We start from the raw sequence: 22,456 nt of genomic DNA, 5'->3' as shown, positions 1-22,456 counted from the left end.
TGTCTGTCTGTCTGTCTGTCTGTCTGTCTGTCTGTCTGTCTGTCTGTCTGTCTGTCTGTCTGTCTGTCTGTCTGTCTGTCTGTCTGTCTGTCATGGGGCCTGAACTGTGGGCCTGGGTACTGTCCCTTAGCTCTTCAGCTCAAGACGAGCGCTCTACCACTTGAGCCACAGTGCTTTTTCTGCATATGTGGTGCTGATGAATAGAACTCAGGACTTCATGCATGCAAGGCAAGCACTCTACCACTAAGCCACCTTCCCAGTCCTTACAGACCTTCCTACCTGGGCTGGCTTTGAACTGTGATCCTCACATCTCAACCTCCTGAGTAGCTAAGATTATAGGCATGAGCCACCAGTGCCCACCTGCCCATGGTTCTTTTTTTTTTGTATATTTTTTTAATTGTAAAGATACTATACAGAGGGGTTACAGTTACATGAGTAAGGTGATGAGTACATTTCCTATCAAGAATTGTTACCCCCTCCTTTGTTTTTCCTCTACCATTCCTTCCCTCCTCACCCTCCTGACTATTCCCCCCTCCCCTCACAAGTTGGAAAGTTCATTTTCAACATAGTGTCTTGTACATCTCATTGTTACAGTGGGCCAAGCAGTATCCTTATTTAAGCATTTTTGTTATTGCCTTCACCTCCCCAAATTAGAAAACCATATATACAAGATGGCAGGGCACTGAAAACAGGGGTAATACCATAGGGGAAGAACATATGAAAAAAATCAGATAGTACATTATAAATACATTAAAAAACAATAGCAAGAAAGATAAAACTACTTGTGTCCCTATCTTGGGGTTCATTTTGCTTAGCATCATCTTATATGGTCATATGTATATAGCTCTTGACCTTTTCTGCTTGTCCTAGACATATTCTAGTTATTGTAAATAAGGGAAACCATGGAACCTATGTTTCTTTGGGCCTGCCAGTGGTTCTTAAACCTCATACAGAAGAATCTTTTTAAAACATCGGTCCCTAGATAGGACCCTTGACACTTCATTTCTCTCAAGCTCTCAGGTAATGGATAGGTGTGGTCCCCAGCACACTGCAGGCAACAGTGCTCTCAGCATCAATTTTTCTCTTCTTAGGGAATCTGCTGTAACTTCTTCCTCAAGAATGTGTTCAAACCAGGCATTAATGGCTATAATCTTAGCCACTGAGGAGGCTGAGATTTGAGGATCCTGGTTTAAAGCCAGTATAGTCAAAAAAAAAAAAAGTCTGTGAGATTCTTAGCTTCAAAAAGGTGGAAGTGAAGCTGTGGCTGAAGTGGTAGAGCACCATCCATGAGCAAAAAAGCTCAGGCCCTGAGTGCAAGCTCCAGTTCTAACACACACACACAAAAATGTTCAAACAGAGGATGATAAAGAGTTGTAGGGACTAAATGAAATGTCAACAAGGATCATTCAATTTAATACAGAAAAGGACTGAATGTTCTGCGTCCAAATGATCTCCAAAAGAAAGCCCAAATTGTGTTTCTTGGAATTTAATGCTCATTACACTAGTACAAATTGATTTTGAGTTTGGCAATACCAGCTATACTTATTGTAGTTAAATCCTTTTATAGTTCTTTAACACTAGCATTTAATAATTACGTGGTTTGTTCGTAGTTTATGTACTACCATTCACTATTTGTTCATTTGCTTAGTCATCATGTTTATTGAACTTGTATTATGTGCCAAGTAATGTTGTACCACTACATTATCTCCTTCTTAACACCTTCTGAGTAAAAGTCATTTAAAAACCCATACTACTGATTCCTAAAATCCTAAGCAGTATTTAATTCTAAACTATTAGCTAGTCATTCAGCTGAAACCACAATTATATATTGGATATGTGCAGTGACAAACTGTACAATCTTCATTCAATGATGATCAAACATACAATGGTAGGTCCAAAAGATGATGTCACCTAGTGATGTGGTGACCCATCCTAGTCTATGCAGATATACTCCATGATGCTTGTACAACAAAACTGCCAAATGACAGAACATAGCCCTGTCATTAAGTTATGTGACTTATCATATGACCTGTCATTGGTAGACACAGGTTGTAATGTACAGAGACACAGACTCAGAAACAACCTGGGCTATTCTTTCAAATAATTTACAGACTCTCCGGTATGATAATTCACAAACCCAACTAATAGTTACTTTGAACAAGTACGACAATCAATTCTGTAATGTGTGGGTTTGGTATGCATAGGAAAGACATTTCTAACACACTTGTGGGCACTGGGAATGATGTCCCTGGGAAGGGAGTGGTTTTGAGCTGAGGGCTGAAGCCAGTGTTGTGAACTGGGAGTGTGGAAGCTGGCAGAGGCTCTGGAGCAGTGTGAACATTCTTTGCCAAGACCAAGGTGTGGGTGAATGTAACATGTTGAGAGTGGGAGGCCAAGGTGGGAAAACTGGATCATTTCATTGGAAATGTGTCATAACTCACCTTTTATATTTTGCTTTGAAATGGCTTCTGAAATATCTGACAGATCATGTTTAATGTAAGCCAGCAAATATTTCAAAGCCAAATCTGACATCCGGAGTAATCTTTCTACTTTTTTCCAGAAGAGTGGATAAGCAGGAACCGATGACATCATTTTAATACTATCCTCAAACACACCTTTTATTATTGGCACTAACAGCATACATTCATTCAGAAGGCAAATACTTTGTGTTGTTCCTGTGATACATGACAGACAAATCCCTGGTGTTGGCTTGATAGGCTAATGTGGAGCCGTTGACATTGACTGGGAGTCATCATTTTGCCTCTTGCTATGGTTGTAGTGTAGCCCCTTACACCTTGAACAACAGTATTTACTTTTTCACATTTTTATTTTTCTACTTTCGGAGATTGAACCCAGGATCTCACATATGCTAAGCACATGCACTACCAGGCACTTCACCTCAGACCCACAGATTGAACATATAAGAGGGAGAAAAAGGAGAAAGGCTTCTTTCTGCCTTGGTTGCCTTATCCTCAGAAGTGATTGAACCATACTCCTGGATGCTTCCTGCTGATGCACCTGTCAATGGTGAATCCTTGGGTCTCAGACTCTTAGGTTCATCTGTGCCAATAGTATCTTTGCTCATGGCTAACCATGGTCTAGAATTTAGGGTCTGATATTTTTTCATGTTGTTTCCAGTGGACTCAGAAGTTGAATGGTGAAATCTGCTCATAACACCCATAGATCTGTATTTCAGGTCTATGAAGGGGGTTGGAGGGCCCCCATTAGAATAAGTTTTCACCTGGGATTAACAACCATTTGCTCTTATGTTGATACAGAAGCCTCCCTTTGTGAAGGTCATGTTTCATGGATGACATAATGTTCATAGAAGGATTTTTGAGAGATGATAAAATGTTTGAGTGTAGTAGTAAATGGAATGCCAACTTTGGGACTTCCCTCATGACAAAGGGACATATATGCTCCTTCAGTCTGGTGACAAGGTATACATTCATACTATGCACTCTCTGGATATTATATAAGCTCTGTAGCCTAATTGCCTCATTGCTCCTGTGAATTCCTGGATTGGCTGACTCTAAGCCCAGCTGCTGCCTTGAATAAAAGGAACTTCTGCCATGATCTAGCATAAAATTGCTTCACAGTCTTCTTTTTTTTTTTCTCCTTGCCAGTCTTGGTGTGGCCCACAGGCTCACAACTCAAATGATTCTCATCTTGCTATTCATGAAAAGTTAGCAGTTGCCATCCTTCCCTGCCACTAAACACCTTGCTGCAGAGGTAGCATTAAGTTTCTGTCCCAGTGGCCTACAGAGTATTTGGGGCACAATGGGTAGTGCCTTCCCAAAGGGAGACTTAACAAATGTGAATTACACTGGATCAGTGTGCTCTTAATTTAGGTATATTTTTTACATAGAGAGATAAACAAGTTGTTGGAGAATTTTGTGTGAACATAAATTTGAAAATCTCTTTTCATGCTAGAATATTGCAAGTGTAAGAGAAGGTTGTCCAAGGAAAGTCAAGTAGTCATATTGGTCTTGCTGAGAATGGTCAGTCCCACAGGCAGGGGACTGCCTAGGTTCTCCTCAGAGGTTCCTATTCTGCTAGTCATGTGGTACTATGAAGAGAGTATGACCCACACTGAAGACTTAAGCTAGTCACAGATAAGGAGGATCAGCATGTCTTCTATCCAAGGATTCATGATTGTTAATGCCACTTCTATAGCCAGAGCAGTTACAAAAGTACCACATGCCAGGTCATGTGCTCAGCACTCAACGTTTTATCTTGCTTCATCTCCATGACAACAGAGCCAAGGGTTATTATTTTCCCAATTTTGGGCTTAGAGTCTTGGGTCCTTTATCCAAATGACAGACCTGAATGCAAATCTGAATGCAAGCAGTCTGACTTCTCAGCCCATGATACAACTTTAGTTATGGATTACACAGCTTTACCAGAGAGAGAAACCCTGCATTCATACACACTTTCATACATCAACGTCCTCTTGTCATTTACTGCACGTGTGGGAAGTGACACACATGTTGGAAGTTTGTGGACACAAGAGCTTAGAAAAGCTGCATGGTAACCACTTGAAAGCAGAGATGACCTTTTGAACACAGAAGAGCCTTTTTTTTTGCCTCAATGATGGGGAAAGACTTCACAGCCACACCAAATAATTATGACTTATGTTCTGGCTATTTGGGAAAAGACTCCTAAAGTGAAAGGCCCATGTCTGGCTGCTCTCTAACCAGCTGTTGTTTTTCTTTTCTCCCACAGTCCCTAACAGTCATCTTTCTTCTACCCTTACTGCTGTGGCCCTTGGTATATATTGTCTATGTCACTTTAGGGGCCAAAGGAACGTTGAGATTAGGTGGGGGCAGATATGGCCTGCAGGATGACAGCACCCCAGAAGTGGGACTGGCAATCCCACTTTTATTAGAAATGTATTTACCCGAATTCTTCTGAACAGGGCGACATCCTGTATCTTGTTTCATCTTAACTTCTACCACCACAACCTGGCATCCTCTTGATTTCAGCATCCAGCTGCTGGCCAGCACTTCGCAGCTCTTAGCCAGCACTGTGATGAAGTAAAACAGCCCCCGAGAAAGGCAGCAACCATCAGTTTAAGAAATGCACTTTTCATTTGGGCATGGAACGTCAAAACAGGCCTTTTGATGAATAAGAGCCATTACAGAGACAACACATACACATTGCTTCTTGCTTCATCTGAGACCCTAGGTCCCCCACTGACCAAGCAGGTACCAGTTCACTGCCCAAATATCCTTGGCCTGGAAAGTTCTGGAACCCATTGACAAATTCTTCCTCTCTAACTCTCTCCTTTTTCTGTGTTCCATAATAAGTCCCCTGTCTGCTTCCAGTTGTCATTACCTCACCCTTCATTCCAACAAACTTGTGTAATGTGTTATTTCTAAGCTTACATATTATTAACATTTAAAGATGGCAGTTTCCTAATGCCATGTAGGAAGGTTCCCTAATCTTACCCGCAGTGCGTTTCCAAAGTCCACTGAAGGATGGTTGGTTTCTGGAATATATTAGCACACTTTCCCCTGCAGGCTCCTCAAACCTGAGAGAAAGGGGGTGCAAACCATTGAGCCTAGGATCCATCCCAAGAAGAGATGTTGTATTTTTTCTTTATGGCACTTAACATCTTCTGGTACATTATATCATTTACTTATTTTTGTGTGTGTTTTGCCTCTCCTACCCCCATCATTGTGTTGGGTGTTCAATCAATGCCCGTTAATTCAAAAGCTACCCTTAAGATGCAGGATGCATAGGATATTAATAGTTTTGCTTTCCTGAGCTTTTGTAAGAATCTTGTAACTCATTTGTTGCTTAAGCGTTTATTGACCAGCTCAATGTATAATGTATATCATGTGTACAAAGTGTATATAAAGTGTTTAGTACCAGTAATGGTGATGGACATGGCTTCTGTTAGAAGCATGATGGTAGCAGAAATCTTGTGCATGTGCCATGAACTTGCGTGAACCAGGCACCCCGTGGGCCCTCTACATGGCTGCCTTGGGGAAAGGGCTTCTTAACAGGAAAATTCCAAACAACCAGTTTGCCCCCTACCATAGTTTCGTTTGCACAGGGTAAGCTCTTCTGTCCCAATATTTGTTCCAGGTACCACTTACCCTACAATTTGAGTTCATTTTTATACTTCTGGGACCACATCTCCAGCATTAAGCTAATAATACTTACAGATAAGCTATGTGGGTACAAAAGAGAAGAGTTCGATAGCTGGGAATGCCTTGTAATAGTGATGACTATTTCTGTCAGGACCTAGACAAGTTCAGAACCAGTTCAGGGCCACATACACAAGTGCACTGGGCCTTTGGAACTGGCCTTTCAAACTGAACTGGGAATATGAACTCATTCTCATGTTACTCTCACATTTCCTCAAATAGTGAGACAGTTATTCTATATGCTGATGATCTCTCTACTAAAAGAGCTTGATTACAAAGAAGGGAGATGACTTTGGTTCTTTTAGGTTTAAAACAGCAACAACAACATGATCCATGTTGGGTTACTTGCAAGGATTTATGGGATGATTGAGGCAATGAACTCTACAGAAAGGACAGGACTGAGATGGGACCTTTGGAGCTGCTTGTGGCCATAGTGGCTTGACTACAACCTTACTGTGACTGAATCCCAACTGTGCTCAGTCCAAAATCCAGAACTGACTGGCCTCCCTGGGCACCATTACTTCAGCTGTATATAGGCAGGGTCAGGTGAACAACCATGACTGCCAAGCCACAACTATCATGTGTTGTTCTGAGGTATAAAGCTCAGTGACTCTGTTCAGACCTACCACCTAGTAGCCTTTGGCATATTAGATGGTTTGCTTTTTACAAGTCAGACTCATAAGCATTTGATAGGTTGACAAAGCTGCTTAGAACTTTGGCAGCAGTGCCCTTGGGTCACCTGGCCAGGTGTTCCTAATTGGTGCCAGGTGAGGTAGCTCAGTCCAAGCAGGACAAATGGAGGGGTTTGCAGTGGTGAATCCATAGTCTGCCTGGAGCCATCCTGAAATCTTTTGACACACAGTCGAGAGGGAATTGTCAAAACAAGATATCCATAGCAGAGTTCCTGACTGGCTTTTCCAAGACACTTGAATTCCTGCCAGACTCCAGACAGATTCACATTCCCAGGGGTAAGACACAGAGCAGGGGTTGGGGGGAGGGGGGTGTTTCTTAGCAAATATTGATGCACCAGAGAATTGGCATTAAATTATTGACTTGACAACCCATGCTATGCTGCTTTTGATTGCTGATATGAAGGATCATCTATTTACAATTGGATTCTGCTGTTGAATTGTGGTGATTGCTGGGCCCAACTTATTCTGGGGATGGGAAATGAATAACATGTTAAGAACCCAGATGGGGGTCTAGGAACTACTCAGCACTTTCTGTGTAGGAAGCAACTATAAGGGCTGAATTTTTACTTACTGCTTGTAAGGAAGGTTATCTGCAGGGTTTTGCTTTTGTTTACAGGGTGAGTAGGCCTGGGACTGATTTTATGCCTCTCTCTTGGGACTGGCATACTCATAAAGAGTCAAATATGTGTCTTTGCCCTTTGGGCCTGACACACTGTAGGCATTCAGTAAATGTTTGTTGAGTCAGGTTCTAATGTGGATACATATGACTGTGTGTGTGTGTGTGTGCGCGCGCGCATGTGCGTGCATGCACACATGCGTGCGTAGTACCAGAACTGGACTTAATTTTCATTTGGCTTTTTTTGCCCAAAACTGATTTTCTGCAACTTGAGCCACACCTCCACTTCTGGCTTTTTGCCAGATGAGAGTCTCATGGCCTTTTCTGCCTGGGCTGGCTTTGAACCACCATCCTCAGATTCAACTTCTTGAGTAGCTAGGATTACATCACCATACCTTTGCTCTGATTCAGCATCAGAACAGTTTGACCAAATCTGACCTCTTATTATGACATGATTTTCTCTATCTGATGAGGTAAATGCCCACAGGAGTCTGTGTGGACCAATTGTGCACCTGATCATGGCCCAAGGACTGTGACTGCTATTCCACAGACACCAGTGCCCGGCTGGGTGCCTGTGCCTCAGATCCCAAGCCAGACTCTGGAGCCTGCCTTACACTAGGCGGCTGTCCAGCTCCTCTGCCCTGGCTCTTTCTTGCAGTCTTAATTCCTTTTAATTTCCTGTTTCTAGGCTAGTCCTTTTTTCCCTCATCCCAACCCCCACTTCTTTCAGGTCACTTCCCCTGATTCCTGCTTCTTGCTCAGAATGCTTTTGCTCCCTCTGGCCCCCAGATGTCTCCCTCTGCAACACTCTTTCCCCATAACTATGGCCTTCTCCTGTTACCTATTGCCACAGAACTTGCTTTACCTCTTGTCAGTATTGGGATGGGGCCAGGAAGATGGCTTCTCTCTAGGTGGGACTGGGCCATCAAGGAGAGGGCAAAGTGGCTGTACCCTCCCAAGTCACCTTAGCACAAACCTACAACAGCTCCCCTAGTCACACTGGCCTGGCCATTCCTAAGAAGCAAAGACCATCATTCTTGCCTCCAGAATGAAGATTGCAGCCACCAGTTAGTCAGCTCCGGCCATATGCCAGGCCCTGAGTTCTGTCAAAACCACATACAGTTCCCCACAGCCTTGGAAATGCATGCATTGTCCTGCATGGCCCAGAGGCAGCTGCAGGCAGAGGTATTGGGTAACTTGGCCACAGAGACTGGAGCGGGGCCAGACTGGGCTCTGTGGGCCTTCTTCCCACTGTTCTGTGCTCTTGGGCCATGATCTAATCTGAAATCACAGACTATTGATGACATTCAGTTGCTGTGACAGAACTGAGATAAAAGAAGATCTATTTAATTCCAGTGTTGCTATTCTCAGTTGGAACCCAAACACAGGCAGATCCTGTTTGGTGGCTGACTTTCTTGTCTTTCAGTGTGACTTTGAGGAATCTTACAACATGTAACTTGTGCATCTCAGTCTATGATTTGCCAGCTTCATCCTGCAGGACTCTGAGACCTGCTCAGCTTGACACTATCTGCCTAAGAATATGCCCTTCTGCCAGCTCTTTTAATCACATGTGGGCTCTGATTCCCACTTTTCTTAACTTTGGGTGAGGCACATTGCCATCCTACAGCCTATTCCTCTCATGGTGAGAGTAATGGGACCAGGGATCTGTAAACTTTGCAAGCATGTACACTTAACACTCTGCAGTACTCACCTGCCACTTCTCCTTTCCCTACCCTGCTGCTAATCTTCTTAGTGTTGTCATTACTGCCCTGGTCCCCTCCTGCCCCAGCACAGCTGAACATGAGCTCACATTGGGTTCTCCTTTTAGTTCGCCTTAACCTTCTGCTCCAGCCTCTGACCCCCATCCTCAGCTGTGCCCCTGCTTTGACCTCTGCTTCCTCAAAGGCTTTTACGTGTCGGCTCTTCACAGCTCCCCTCACCTGGTGTCCACTTGGCTGGGCTCCACTTGCCTTTCGCCTCCAACCAGACTCACCCAGCACAGCTGCCCTTCCTGTAGCTAATAACCAAGGCGGATGCTGCCAGATATTCCGCTCTGAACTTCCAACCTTTCCTGGACGCCCATCGTCACCACCGGGCCTGGCTAGAATTGGCCTCTGTTTCTACACCAAATGCCACCCAGGTGTTCCTCGGTGTTTGCTCCTGTTCATTCTCATTTGGATTGAATGACACATTATTTGTGTGGTTGCTCTGAGAGACTAGTGTTCTTGCAGGATGTTCATGTGTGTCCACTGTGCACAAGGCACTGAGCCTGGGCAGTGGCTAGCCAGGAGTCATCGATACTGTCAGCATGGCTACCACTATCAAGAGCCAGTTACAGACTAGAAGTTGTCATTGCTTTGTATTCTTGAGTCCTCACAAGAAACGTATAAAGTTGGAGTTTCTTGATCTCATTTTTATAAGCTCAAGAGAGGCACCAGTATCTCACACCTGTAAATCCTAGTCTGTAATTCACACCTTGTAATCTTAGGAATCTGAGATCTGGGATCAAGGTTTGAAACCAGCCTGGACAGAAAAGTCTGTAAGAGACTAATCTCCAAATAACCAGCAAAAATTCAGAAGTAGAGGTGTGGTTCAAGTGGACCTCAAACCTTGAGCAGAAAAAGTAAGAGTACAAGGCCCTGAGTTCAAGTCCCAGTTCTGACACAGGCACAGACATATACATGAAACTTTCTCAAATATCCCATAGCTAGGAAGTGGCAGATTTGAAGTTCCTTGTCCCTTAGTATAAACCCTCTGTCCCTCCTCCACATCAGATAGCACAATCCCTGTTTTTGGAGATCCTGTGTTTTAAGGACAGAACCACTAATAACATAAGAATTTAAAGATGAAAGATGACTGTTCGCCAGTCATAGCCTTGTTGTGGGAGCTTCTTGGTGTCCAGAGGTGGCAAGAAGTGTAGGGCTGGGGCTGGGAAGGTGGCTCAGTGGTAGAGCGCTTGCCTTGCATGCCTGAGACCCTGGGTTCGACTCCTCAGCTCCACATAAGCAAAAAGAAAAAAGGCGGAAGTGGCACTGTGGCTCAAGTGGTAGGGCACTAGCCTTGAGCTGAAGAGCTGAGGGACAGCACCCAAGCCCAGAGTTCAGGCCCCACAACTGGACCCAAAAAAAAAAAAAGAAGTGTAGGGCTGAACACTCTTTATGGAGGGTGGGGCTAAGCTGAGCATGGAACCAGGGCCCTTGAGCTCTATGAAAATAGGATAAATATGTTCACAGAGAAAGCAGACGGAAAGTGGAGTAGATAGAGGGTCAGACCCTAGAGCTGCAGGGAAAGGCCGATCCAGAAAACAGAGAGGAATGCTTGCAAGGATGGTTTGGATGCCAGGCCCAGAAAAACGTAAGAAATCCAGGCTTCCCTGGATTTTTTTTTTGTTTTTCAATTTATGGTTTTGGGGTGGAAGGGAGGTTTGAACTCAAGGCTTCACAATTGCTATACAAGCACTCTACCTCTTGAACCCACTGTTAGCCCTTTTTAAAAACTGTAGCCATTTTTGACATAGGGTCCTGCATTTTGCCCAGGCCATCCTGGACCACAGTCTTCTTAGTTTATACTTTCCACTATTTTATACTTTGCACTATAGCTGAGATGACAGGCATCCACCACCATGCCCAGCTCTTTTGTCTGTTTAGATGAGATCTTGTGAAATCTTTCGCTCAGTCTGTCCCATCATAGAACCTTCCATTTCAACCTCCTATATATAGCTGGGGTAGCAGGCATGCATCATTAGTTTAGCTAATGGTTGAGGTAATGCCTTATGAATCTTTTGCCTTGCTAGCTTTGACCCACAATTCTGATCTCTGCCTCCCAAGTAGCTATGGTTAGAAGCATAAACCACTAGCACCTGGCTAGTTTGTCTAGTATATTAATGAATACATTATAAGCGGGAAATTAACAGAATGGGAAATAAAGCAGATTCGAGAAGGGTGAGGCCAGAGGCAGGTAGGTGCCCTTTTTCCTGTGGTTGCTGTTGTTTTTTTTTTTTTTTTCCAGCCTGGTGAGTGGCAGAAGGAAGTGGAGGCAGGCAACAGGTGTTTCATGCCACAGGCTGCCGACCAGAGCAGGCCAGACAACTCCAGATCAGGCAGCTCTGCTCTCCCCAGTTCAGTCCAGAAATCAGAAAGCAAATACCTCACCTTCTCATGTCTACTCTTTTCTTAGCTTATTTACCCAGTTAGAGGATTAAAGGGGACATTTACATGAACTTTTGAAAACAAATATTCCAGTTTTGTCTCTACTCCTGCTCCTTTCCCACCTTGGCTCAGGAATCTGCTGCAAAACATCCCTGTTTGATCAGTGAGAACCAACTGGTTAATACTTAAGCAAATGTCACCTATAGAAGGCACTGAAGGGAATATCTACCAGTACTGAGCCATGTTAAAGAGTGCTGCTCCTAAAAGGCCATTGGCTTCTTGGGGGCTGTTTGTGGTTCTCACTCTTCCAGAGTGACAGATGAAGCGGACAAAGCAGTGCTGCCTCTTAGTTCAAACAGCCAGCAACAACCATAGTCCTAAAGGCTTTCTCCTTGGAACCCAATCATATAAAAAGACTTGCAGCCAGTGGCTCACACCTGTAATCCTAGCTACTCATAAGGCTGAGATCTGAGGGTCACGGTTTGAAGTGAGCCTGGTCAGGAAAGTCTGTGAGACTTATCTCCAATTAACCACAAAAAAAAAAAAAACCAGAAGTAGGGCTGTGGCTCAAGTGGTAGAGTGCTAGCCTTGAGTAAAAATGCTCAGGGAGAGAACCCAAGCCCAGAGTTTAAGCCCTAGGACAAACACAAAACACACACCCTCTTCCAGGTAAAGGTGCTTTTCATCTCACCCCTCCCCTTTTTTCCTCTCCCCATGCTCACCTCCCACATGCCTTACAGCTACTAGTAGAAGTGGCCAGGAGATCTGCCCTTATACTCCAGGAAAAGCTGCTTCACATTTCCTGTTTCCTCCCTTAGCCATGCCAGTAAGTACCAGGAGCTGTGCTATGCTGCACTGTGACCAAGGTACTGGCCACACAGGCCTGTCACTTGCTGGTTTCCAGTGCTTCACTGGGAGAAAAAAACAAAGTATGGCCCATTAATCCCCATGAACAATCCAGAAAACACACTCCTGTTCCTGAGAAGCCTGGTCAGTGTCCCTTCCCAGTTTGAAAAATAGTTTGTTTTCTTACGTCGCCTCTTAATTGCCATGAGCTGGACTTGTAAATATTGTACGTGGCTGAGTAATCCTCATCTGGTAAACTGACCAAGGGAAATGGACGTTGTTGGGTTTTGTTTTGTTTTGTTTTTCCACTTTGGTAACCCTGGCATCCTGCATCTGTCCCTGAAAGGGACTCTTGATCCTGAGAGGGAACATCTGTCCTGCCAGGTGCTGGCGGTGCCAGGGCAGGAGCTGAGTGAAGACCAGAGCAAACGCACCTCTGAAATCCAGAGCCTCTCCAGGTGTGTTCCATGCTGGGGTCAGGCAGAGAACATTCATTGTTTAGGAGTTGGCAGCTTCCCAGAAGTTCAACTCTCTTTTTCGTTCCCAAATGTCAAACATTTCCTTGGCTGAAGGATGGACGATGAGCCCCCCTGAGGCCTGCTCGCTGGGCAGTTCTATCTCTCACCTCTCACGCAGCCCAGCTTGGCTTCTTCCCAGAACCATTGAGCAGGATGGGCTTTACTCAGCCTGGAAGCTGGAAGCCCTTTCCCAGGTCTGAAAGTTTGGAGCCCTGTCGGCCTCTGTCTCAAGGAAATATCAAGCCTCCGTGATTGTATTACAGTGCTGATTGTATTACAGTATGCTGATCTTTCAGTGACATTTAGAGAAATAAGCAGGGGTGTACTTCCGAATTTAGCCCACTGGAGACGGAGGGAGTGAGGGCACAGGTGCAACCAGACAGGCCAGGGATTTGACCCTTGAAGAGCTAAGTGAAGGTCTGTCATGGTCAGCATAGCCTTCTGTCCATTTCCCACCATAAAAAGTGGAAGGGGAGGAGAGAGAAGAAGCCCCATCCCAGGTTTTCAGCCCCTGGGATTTGGGGTCTTTCTGCCTTCTAAACCTCAGGCTCTTCTGGGCCACAGGACCCCAGCCAGACTCAGTGGTACAGGCTGAAAGTCAGACCGGCCTGCATTCCCATGCTGGCTTTCCAGAACCCTGCTTCCTCATGTAGAAAACAGAACTGAGCATGGCCAGCAGGCTTAGCCTTCTCTACTTTAGAAAGACCCTGCTTTACTCTTCCTGAAAATTTGTCCAGAGAGACCCCATTCAGGTGCCTAAGCTGATAGCATCTCAAGAAAATCACCCTTTGCAAAAGAGGAGAGCCCTACAGGGATGGAGCCATGGCTCCGTGAGCACTGGCCAGTGAATGAAAGTGTCAGTACTGAGTTCAAGTTCCAGACTCAGATAAAAAAAAAAGATATGAAAACACCACCTCTTTCACCCAAAGAACCCCTAAGGCCTCTGCTTGTTACTGTCCTTTGTGTCAGAAAATTACCTTCTCCTTGAACCTGTTGGAACTCTCCTTCCCAAGAACCTTATTTGTTCTGAAAGAGATTAAGATGGCAAAGTTTCATTTGTCATTATTTTTGTTTTTGGACAAACACAGTTTTATCACCTGTTACTATCAGCTTAGTTTGTACCCTGTCTGGCATGCCACTACAGAGACAGCTTGTGTAAGTCACAAATCTGTGCTAGGCAAATCACATCACTATACTATTATTCTGATAGACCCATCCAGTCCTAGAGTTCTGTCTGCCTTCTCCTCGTGTCTCTGCGGTATTTGTCCTTCCCTGTTGGCTGCCCCATCTTTCTTATATCTATTGTCCCCTCCAGATATTCTATATTCTATACATTTCTTTTTTTATATGGTGGTACCAGGGCCTGAACTCAATACTTCATGCTCTCCATCCACTCATAGCTAATGCCGTACCACTTGATCCACAACTCAAGCTCAAATAATATTTGTCATTTGTATCTGTGTGCGTATACATACCTGTGTACATACTATTGGTCCTTGAGCTTTAACTCATGGCCTGAGCACTACTATCCTTGAGCTTTTTTTTTTTTTTTTTGCTTTAGGCCAGCACTCCATCACTTGAGCCACAGTTCTACTTCTGGCTTTTTTTGGTGGTTAACTGGAGATATGAGTCTCACAGACTGTCCTGCCCCGGCTAGCTTCAAACCATAATACTCAGATCTCAGCCTCCTGAGTAGCTAAGATTACAGGTATGAGCCACCAGCACCCAGCTTAAGTCAATTTTATAGTGCTGCATTTGTGTGTGTGTATGCATGTATGTATATGTGTCAGTACCAGGGCTTATAATCAGGGCCTCTTGTCTTGCTTGCACAAAGATGGTGCTCTACCACTTGAGCCATGCCCCTCTTTCTCAAAGTATAGCCCAGTCTGGTCATGTTCCTCTTGCCTCATCCTCTTGTTGATTACCAGCATGCACCTTTCTTCATTCTATTTTTGCAGGACCTCTTTTGTGTCTGCTCTGTGCTAGGCACTGGTATGTGGTAGGAAATGAGAAGACAGTCCCTATGTAAGATTCTCGTGTGGCAGAAATGGGGCACCCACTCAGAGATGGTAACACAGGTTACTTGGGAGACAGGGATGAAATGAGCCCAGTTAGCAGGAGTTTACGAGGGCAATCTTCAAGGAAGCCACACTGATACTGAGGTTTGGGGAACTAACTAGGCCCAAACAAGAGACCTCCAGGAAGAAAGGTAGGCATGTGTAGAAGCGAGGGGGTGGGCAGGAGCACAGAGTGTTGGCTAGAGTGCAGAGGGAGCCATTGGAGCCCTGGGTGCCCGCCTCCCCCCGTTGTGAGACACTTGCTGTTGGTTTTTGTCTTTGTGATTAGTTCTTGATTTTTTCATCACTTTTTCTGCTTTTCCCATCATCACCCTCATTGTAAACTGAGCATGGCTTCAAGCTGGGCCATCCCAGCTTTGTTCAAGGGCTTACATGGCACTCAGGGCGAGGCAGCCTAGAGTACTTACCACTGTGAGCCTGAGCCACAGCAGCCAGGTGTCTTCCAAACTGTCTCTACTCATCTGTAGATTCCCCAAGCAGCCAGCTCCTCCCCTTCCCATAGGGTGAACGTAGGCCCTAGAATACCAGGAATAACACCTCCACGTACCACATAAACCTTCCCCTCCTCAACCAAGCACCACACACATAGCAGAATGACCAAGAAGTAGTAGGACTCCTGTTGTGGAGAGATGGCTACCCTAAAGGTGTTTCTAGAGACAGAAATGGATGAAATGACTGCTACTCTGATTCTGGTAAGAAGTTGGCCTAAGACAGAGATGGTACTAAGATGCTGGTACACATCCTTTCTCATTGCAACAGTCTTAAATGCTAGCTAAAATATTATAGCTACACCCCAAAATAGATCATAGAGAAGTTTACAAGAAGGAAGAAAATCCTTTGCTGGACAAAGTGGTGTACATCTGTAGAGAATTGCATGTTCAACCCAGGCCTTGAAAGATCCTGGCCTAAAGTTAAAAACATAGACCTGGGAGTGTAGCTCAAGTGATAGAGAAAACTTGCTTAATAAGCAAGAGGCCCTGAGTTCAATCCCCACTGCCACCCCTGAACACCCTCTCCCCCCAAATAAAAGGAGCTCCTTAGATGAAGTAAGTGGAGATAGGAGCAAACTGGTGCCACAGCTGAGTCGTCGTCTGTCTCTGTGATGCACAGCAGGGCCCAGTTTTATCTACAAAATGTTTTAGTCTTTGCAGACCACACACAGCATGTCACAGCATCTTTCACTTTCTTGACAACTCTTTAAACACATAAAAGTTAGTCTTGGCTCATCGACTGTACAAAAAAAGAGACTACAGTTAGAACTGGTCCATGGACCACAGGCTGCAGGACTATAATGTAGAGGCTTAGGCTGTATCTTGTGAAGACAGAACCAGAGGAGGGGCAGAGACCCTGAAAGGGTCCTTGGGAAGAGGGATTTGGGAAAGATGGGATCCTCTGGATATGGAAATGTACAGGTAGCTGCACACCTGTAATCTTAGCATTCTAGGCAAGAGGATGGTAAGCTTGAAGCCAGCCTGAACTATATAGCAAGACCCTGCTCTTCCACACTCGTCACTCTATAAAAAGAATCGTATTTAAGCAACTCTTTCACCTCAGGCAAATGACAAGGAGCTTACCATGTGTTTCAATTCCTTTTCAGTGTTTGAAATCATCAGTAAGCTATGCTCACGAGTTGGTTTTAAATTTTCCATTACCCAGGATCTATTGAGCCCTTAAACTGTGAGTTCAGAAAGTCTGTGAACTTGGCTGGAAAGGCACCTTGCATTCTTATTTTCAATATTGTCTTATTGTGATGGAGCATTTTCTTCAAGTACAAGTAGTCAACAAACCACAGTATTTTCATTAGTAGGATTTGTGATCACTTTGTCACCAAGAGAGATCCAGTCTTTCTAGAAAAATATGTTATTGACTGCCAAAGTATGTATATGTGTGTGTGTGTGTGTGTATATATATATACATATATATACACACACACATTTTGTGTATACACATTTTGATAAGCATGTCTTACTATTAGTAGGAATATTAAATCCTATTTCTAAATAATGATTGGACTAAAGAAGAAATCACTGTGGAGTATATTTAAATATTTAGAACTTAGACACTAATGGAAATTATTCCATTTCAAAACTTGAGGCTTATAGACATAATAGTTAAATGGCAGATGGAAAATGAATGACTTAATTTCAGCATAAGAAATTGGAGAAAGAATAACAATACTAATCCAAAGAAAGTCTATTAATAGGAGTAATGACCATAAAAGCAGAAAATGAAGAAGTAAGAGATTATCAAAGACAAATGATGTTCTCAGAAGGGATTAATAAAAAGAAACACAGGTGTGGTCAACTAGGTGGCCATGCAAGAGAATGCCTAGGTAAGTGATATTACAAGTGGAAAGAAGCCAGGAACCAGTGGCTCACGCCTATCATCCCTGCTACTCAGGAGGCTGAGATCTGAGCATCTTGATTCAAAGCCAGCCCAGGCAGAAAAGTCTGTGAGACTCTTAGCTCTAACCACCAAAATCTGGACATGGTGCTGTGGCCCAAGTTGTAGAGCACAAGCTTTGAGTGGAAAGTTAAGCAAGAGTGCAAGTCCCTGAGTTCAAGCCCCAGTACTGGCGCGTGCGTGTGCACACACACACACACACACACACACACACACAAAATAAGTGGAAAGAAGAACCTCAGTATGATGCGTTTGTTGAATTTATGAAACTATTGGGCATTTCTAGGCCCATAATTTCAAGTATCAGAAAAAAATGACAATTTCCAAGAAACATAATTGTATAAACTCAATGCAAGAAAAGAAGGCACAACTTCCTGAGAACTCCCTGGGTGTAGCCAGAGCATTTATTCAACTAGTCTGCCTTCAGTCACCATTGCAGAGTGCCAATAACCCCACTGTTGCTGCCTATTCTCCCGCCCCCCCAGTGCAACTTTGTGATGTAGTGGAAATATTCTCTGTATCATGGCCGTGATACAGATTACTGAGCACTTGAAGTAGGGTTGAGGGCAGCTGAGGAGGTGAAATGTTCACTTTATCATCTTCATGGATTTCTGCGTAATAACGGGGTGTGGCGAGTTGCTAGAGTGCAGCTGGAGCTGTTGGGATCAGGGATGTGCAGCCAACACCTCCTGTGAACAGTAAGGGCTTCCACTTACTCTCTGTAGCAGCTCCCAGTCTTGCCCCTGCCTTCCCCGTGTCTCAGGTGCCTGGCCCTCCCTGTTCCCCTACTTTTCCTCATGTGCTCTCACTTGCCTCAGTAGGCCCAAGAGTCTTGGGTGAGCAAGCTTTCCCTGCTCCTTGCTTTGGAGGCGCTCACCCTGGCTGTCAGGCTACACTGTGGTTGCCTCAGGCACGTGGGTGGGGCAGGTATCTGTGGTTTCTACTGGGCCAGTGCACCTGGAGTCTGCCCTCCCCGGTTGAAGGACCTCGCTCCCCCAAGTCCATGTCCTCAGCATTCTGTGAGAAGCTGGGAGTCATGAGTGTGGGGTGAGGTGGTCAGGAGGTGGGGTGAGGCTGGCAGGCAGAGCGAGACTTGAGGGCCCTTCATAGTCTCTAACCCAAAATGCTAGAAAATACTAATCCAGAAGGGGCTAGCCCCTCTGGAGGGGGATCTGATTCAAGAAGATAAAGTAAAGCTCTGTGGATGGAGGAGACAATGAAGTCTAGAGTTGTAGTTTTGTAAACTCTAAGCCCTTTGTGTTGTCAATGCAGAATCCAACTGGGCAGCAGAGGTAGCCATCCTCAGTAACTTCTGCCATCCTTGGGGTCCGGGTGACCTGCCAAGGATGGAGCCAGGGGTCAATATACCTCCAGCTCCTCCAGAGTGAGGAGGCTGCTCCTTCTCTCCTCCTAGGCTTCTCACCTGGCCCCCAGGTCTCTGGCACAGTCAGCAAGGTGGTGAGGGCTACCTGCTGCATCCTGCAGCCTGCGGGCCACCTGTGCCCACCACTCTCTCTGCCCATTCTCCACACACTGTACAACACTTTTCTGGTCTGAATCATTAAGAGGTATGTTTGGTTTCTCTCTTTCAGGGATGATAATGGTGATTTTATTGCTGCTTGTGGCTATTGTGGTTGTTGCAGTCTGGCCAACCAACCGATAGCAATAAAGGGACCACCCGCTGTGACACCTGCCAGTGACGAAAGAAAGCCCGCACCCTTTTGGTACACAACACCTGCTCTCAATAAATTCCTCCAAAGCTCCCGGACTCTGGACGTGCCTTGCTTCAGGAGGGCCCACAAAGCTGAGCAGCTCTGAGAGCTGCCTAAGCATTGGTCCTGTGCAGCCCTCTGCTTTCTACCTTGGTCATGTGGTCTAGCTAAATGCCCCTCAACTGGTCACTGTCTGCTGGATGTCCTCTCAGCAGTGTCTGGTCTGCTTGTGAAAGTCATGTGACTTGTGTGTCCAGGACATCCAGGTGAATGAGATGAGGGCCATGTGGGAAAGGTGGTCCCCTGGACATGTCTAATAAAGGTGGGGTTATAAAGTGAGGGGAGCACTGTATCTGAAGGTGGGGTTATAAAGTGAGGGGAACACTGTATCTTCTGGGGTTGACAGTCATGTGTGTCTGCAGTATCTGTGGTCTTGTGCGTGTGTGTGTCTCAGGCCAGGCTGATGGAGGGCGTGTGAAGGATACCAGGCCATTAGGATGGTGGGTTTGAGTTAGAAGGGCACACAGGGCCAGGTATCATGCCCTCTCTTCTTTCTGTATGGAAAGCAAGGCGAGCTGCTGGCGTGGTTCTGCCCTTCCCATCAGGAGGAGAAGCAATTAGGATTAAAGACAGCAGTCGCCAGAGCACTTGGTCTCACTGAGGAGAGAACTAGCCTGTGGGAGGCAACTGCCAGAAGAAGAGGCCTGGGCATTTCCTGAACAGAACACAACCTGGGCTCCCACTACGCAAATGCACCAGGAAGAGAGTCAAGGGGTAGCCTGGCCTTCTGTTATTTCCTAGGACCTCGGTGCTCTGGAAAGGCCTGGGACCCGTGAGTCCAGACACCTGCTTGGCTCTGACCCCATCTCTGTACTTCAGAACCCAGGCCAGTAGATGTCCACTGAGAACACTGGCAGAGAAAAGGGGACTGTGGAAGCTCACAGGCCAGCAGTAAAACATTCAGCCCAGAAACTAGCCACGGCCCCTGCTCACAATTCATTGATCAGAACCAGTTACCTGGTCCTGCTTCACAGAGGAATGAAAAGTTCTGGAAGCTGAAATACAGTGAACAGCAAGGGCCACTTCAGTACTTGCCAGCAGTGTGACCACAGGCAACTTATCTTGCCGTGTGTGCTCCTCGTCTAGAAACAGATGCACAGATCCCCTACCCACCTTGGAGTGTGATACGAGGACTGGGGAGACGCACCTGCAAATGCACCCCTTGCTTCAGTGACCCCCCCCTCCAGGCCTGAGAGCAAGGTCCTAGCACCTGCTTTTACCAAGTGCAACAGGACAACTTGTGAAGGTATGGGAGTGAGCCAGATCAAGCCAGAAGCTCCCTTGTTGCCCACAAACTTCATGAACACGCTGAGTCCCCAAAGCAGACTTAACAGACTCACAGGGGCTGTGTCCGGAATGGAGTGAGCAGGTGAGGAGTATGACAGCCACAGAGATGAGCCGTACTGTCAGGAAGCCAAGTGTGCCTGGCAGGAGAGGAAGAGCGGGGCCTGCTTGAAGGAGTCGGGGGGAGGGGGGGTGGGGAAGGGAAGGGGGAGAGGTGTGCTGTGCTGGCCAGGCTGGGACTATTTGGAGGTAACGTGCACTGGGACACGTTTCTGAGGATGAAGTGGTTACTAATGGATCACCCAAGGGAAGAGCAAGAATCCACAAAGCCACCTCTTCTTGTCTTGTGTGAAACCCCAAATCTGTACAAACAGTGTCTCCTTGGATCCCCCGCCCCCACTCCGGGGCTCTGGGGAAGCAGCATTGATGGTCTGTTTGACTTTCTCACCTCCTCTTGACTGGCTCAGCACAGAGCCCCAGCAACTCGTGGGGCGTCTTTGAACCAGAGCCACAGAGCCTGGATCAAGCTCACTGAAAGGCCTTTTCAGGGAAACACTGAGCCCATGTCTGTGCACAGCAGCTTCTGTTCTTTGGGCAGAATGGGCTCAGGGCCCAGCCTTATGTTGTTAGCTGTGTAACCCTGGACAAGTTACTTCCCTTCTCTGGACCCACAGGCAGGGAGTGGCGAAGAAAAGCTGCCTGCAAGATCGGAATACAAACACCTCCATCCATCCAGGCTCAGGACAACACAGGCCAGTCACTGAGGCTAGGGACCTGTCAGGCAGGAGGCCCTGGCCCTGGCCTTTTAGTCATCTTCAAGGGTGGGTTTCTCATTCCCTCTCCTGGGAGACTGCCATACAACACCTTGAAACCACCTTACAGTTGTATGGCATTTCCCAGCATGATTTGCAAAGCCTGGTTCCCCCTATCATGTCAGGCCCCCAGGCCCAGCAAGCTGTAGCAAGCACTCTGCAAATTGCTGGTTAAGTCAGCCCTGATGGACAGAAAGCAAGCAAGGCAGGGCTGCAGCCCTCATCATAAGTGCTTTCTCAATGAAAATAAACCTTATTAAAATAACAGCATAAGAACTGTTTAACTTAACTGAGTATTATAAGCATTTTCAGTCTGGATACCATATAAAGAAATCCAGATATCCAGGTACAGCCAGTACTTTGGTTCCATTTAGACTTCATAGTAATGTACATAACTGTCATTAGCCCTAGGACCACCTGCTCTTTTCAAGACTGGTAGAACCTGAGCCTGGAAGCAGCCTTTGTGGCTTTGATACTTAAAATCCTGCATGTGTCTTTTCTCTGCTGCTTGCAGCCAGCTTGCTGGCTTTGTGCTTGCTTCTTGAGCTCAGATCCTTGGAACTTGCCTTCCTTGGGCCTGGTGTAGAATTGCTGATTGCCCCCTTGGCTTCAAGACTTATAGCTGTGTCTTCTTCCCTCTTTGTGGGAACTGTGCCTTTGCTCCTTCCCACCTTATTTCCTACCTTCCACTTCAGAGTTATTCAGGCAGCTTTTTGCATAAAAGCCAACTCTTATCTAGTTATTTCTAACCTAGTCCTGCTGAAGTTAAGTGATTCCACTTAACTTGGGGTGAGCCCAAGCTCCTCTTTCCCCTAACTGTGCCACAGATTTCACAGGCTTCCTCCCCACTGTGTGCCAACAACAAAAGGCATTGACCTCCTTCCAGAAATGACTTGCTGTCCTGCTGAGTCTCCAGTTGATAAAGCCATGAGTTAATCCGTCCATGTACAGTATTTCTTCTTTTCACGCCCCACTTTTCTTGGCGCATTTCTCCTATGTCTTTATTTAGTCTTAAAAAGAGCATGGAAAAAGATGTCTGACGTTCAAGGCGGAGGAGTATGTCTGCCACAAGTGGGCATCCCCATGCCAGGCAGTGTCCCTGGGAGATGCAGGGGGATCCCTGCAGACTCCA

At 45.8% G+C, this 22,456-nt stretch overlaps 1 protein-coding gene across 1 annotated transcript in view; it reads left to right on the top strand.

Annotated features, from left to right (window-relative positions):
• Positions 1–19,217, top strand: part of Stx8 (syntaxin 8) — a 230,782-nt gene extending 211,565 nt beyond the window's left edge. The window contains exon 7 of the mRNA XM_013013099.1: positions 19,049–19,217. Coding sequence (XP_012868553.1) covers positions 19,049–19,119 — 71 coding nt within the window. The 3' untranslated portion in view covers positions 19,120–19,217. The remainder of the gene's footprint in view (positions 1–19,048) is intronic.
• Positions 19,218–22,456: the final 3,239 nt, after the last annotated feature.

The sequence above is a fragment of the Dipodomys ordii genome, unplaced genomic scaffold (assembly GCF_000151885.1).
Source record: "Dipodomys ordii isolate 6190 unplaced genomic scaffold, Dord_2.0 Scaffold19, whole genome shotgun sequence".
NCBI lineage: Eukaryota > Metazoa > Chordata > Mammalia > Rodentia > Heteromyidae > Dipodomys > Dipodomys ordii.
The sequence above is the reverse complement of the archived record's forward strand: the minus strand, read 5'-3'. Positions and strand labels throughout refer to the sequence as shown.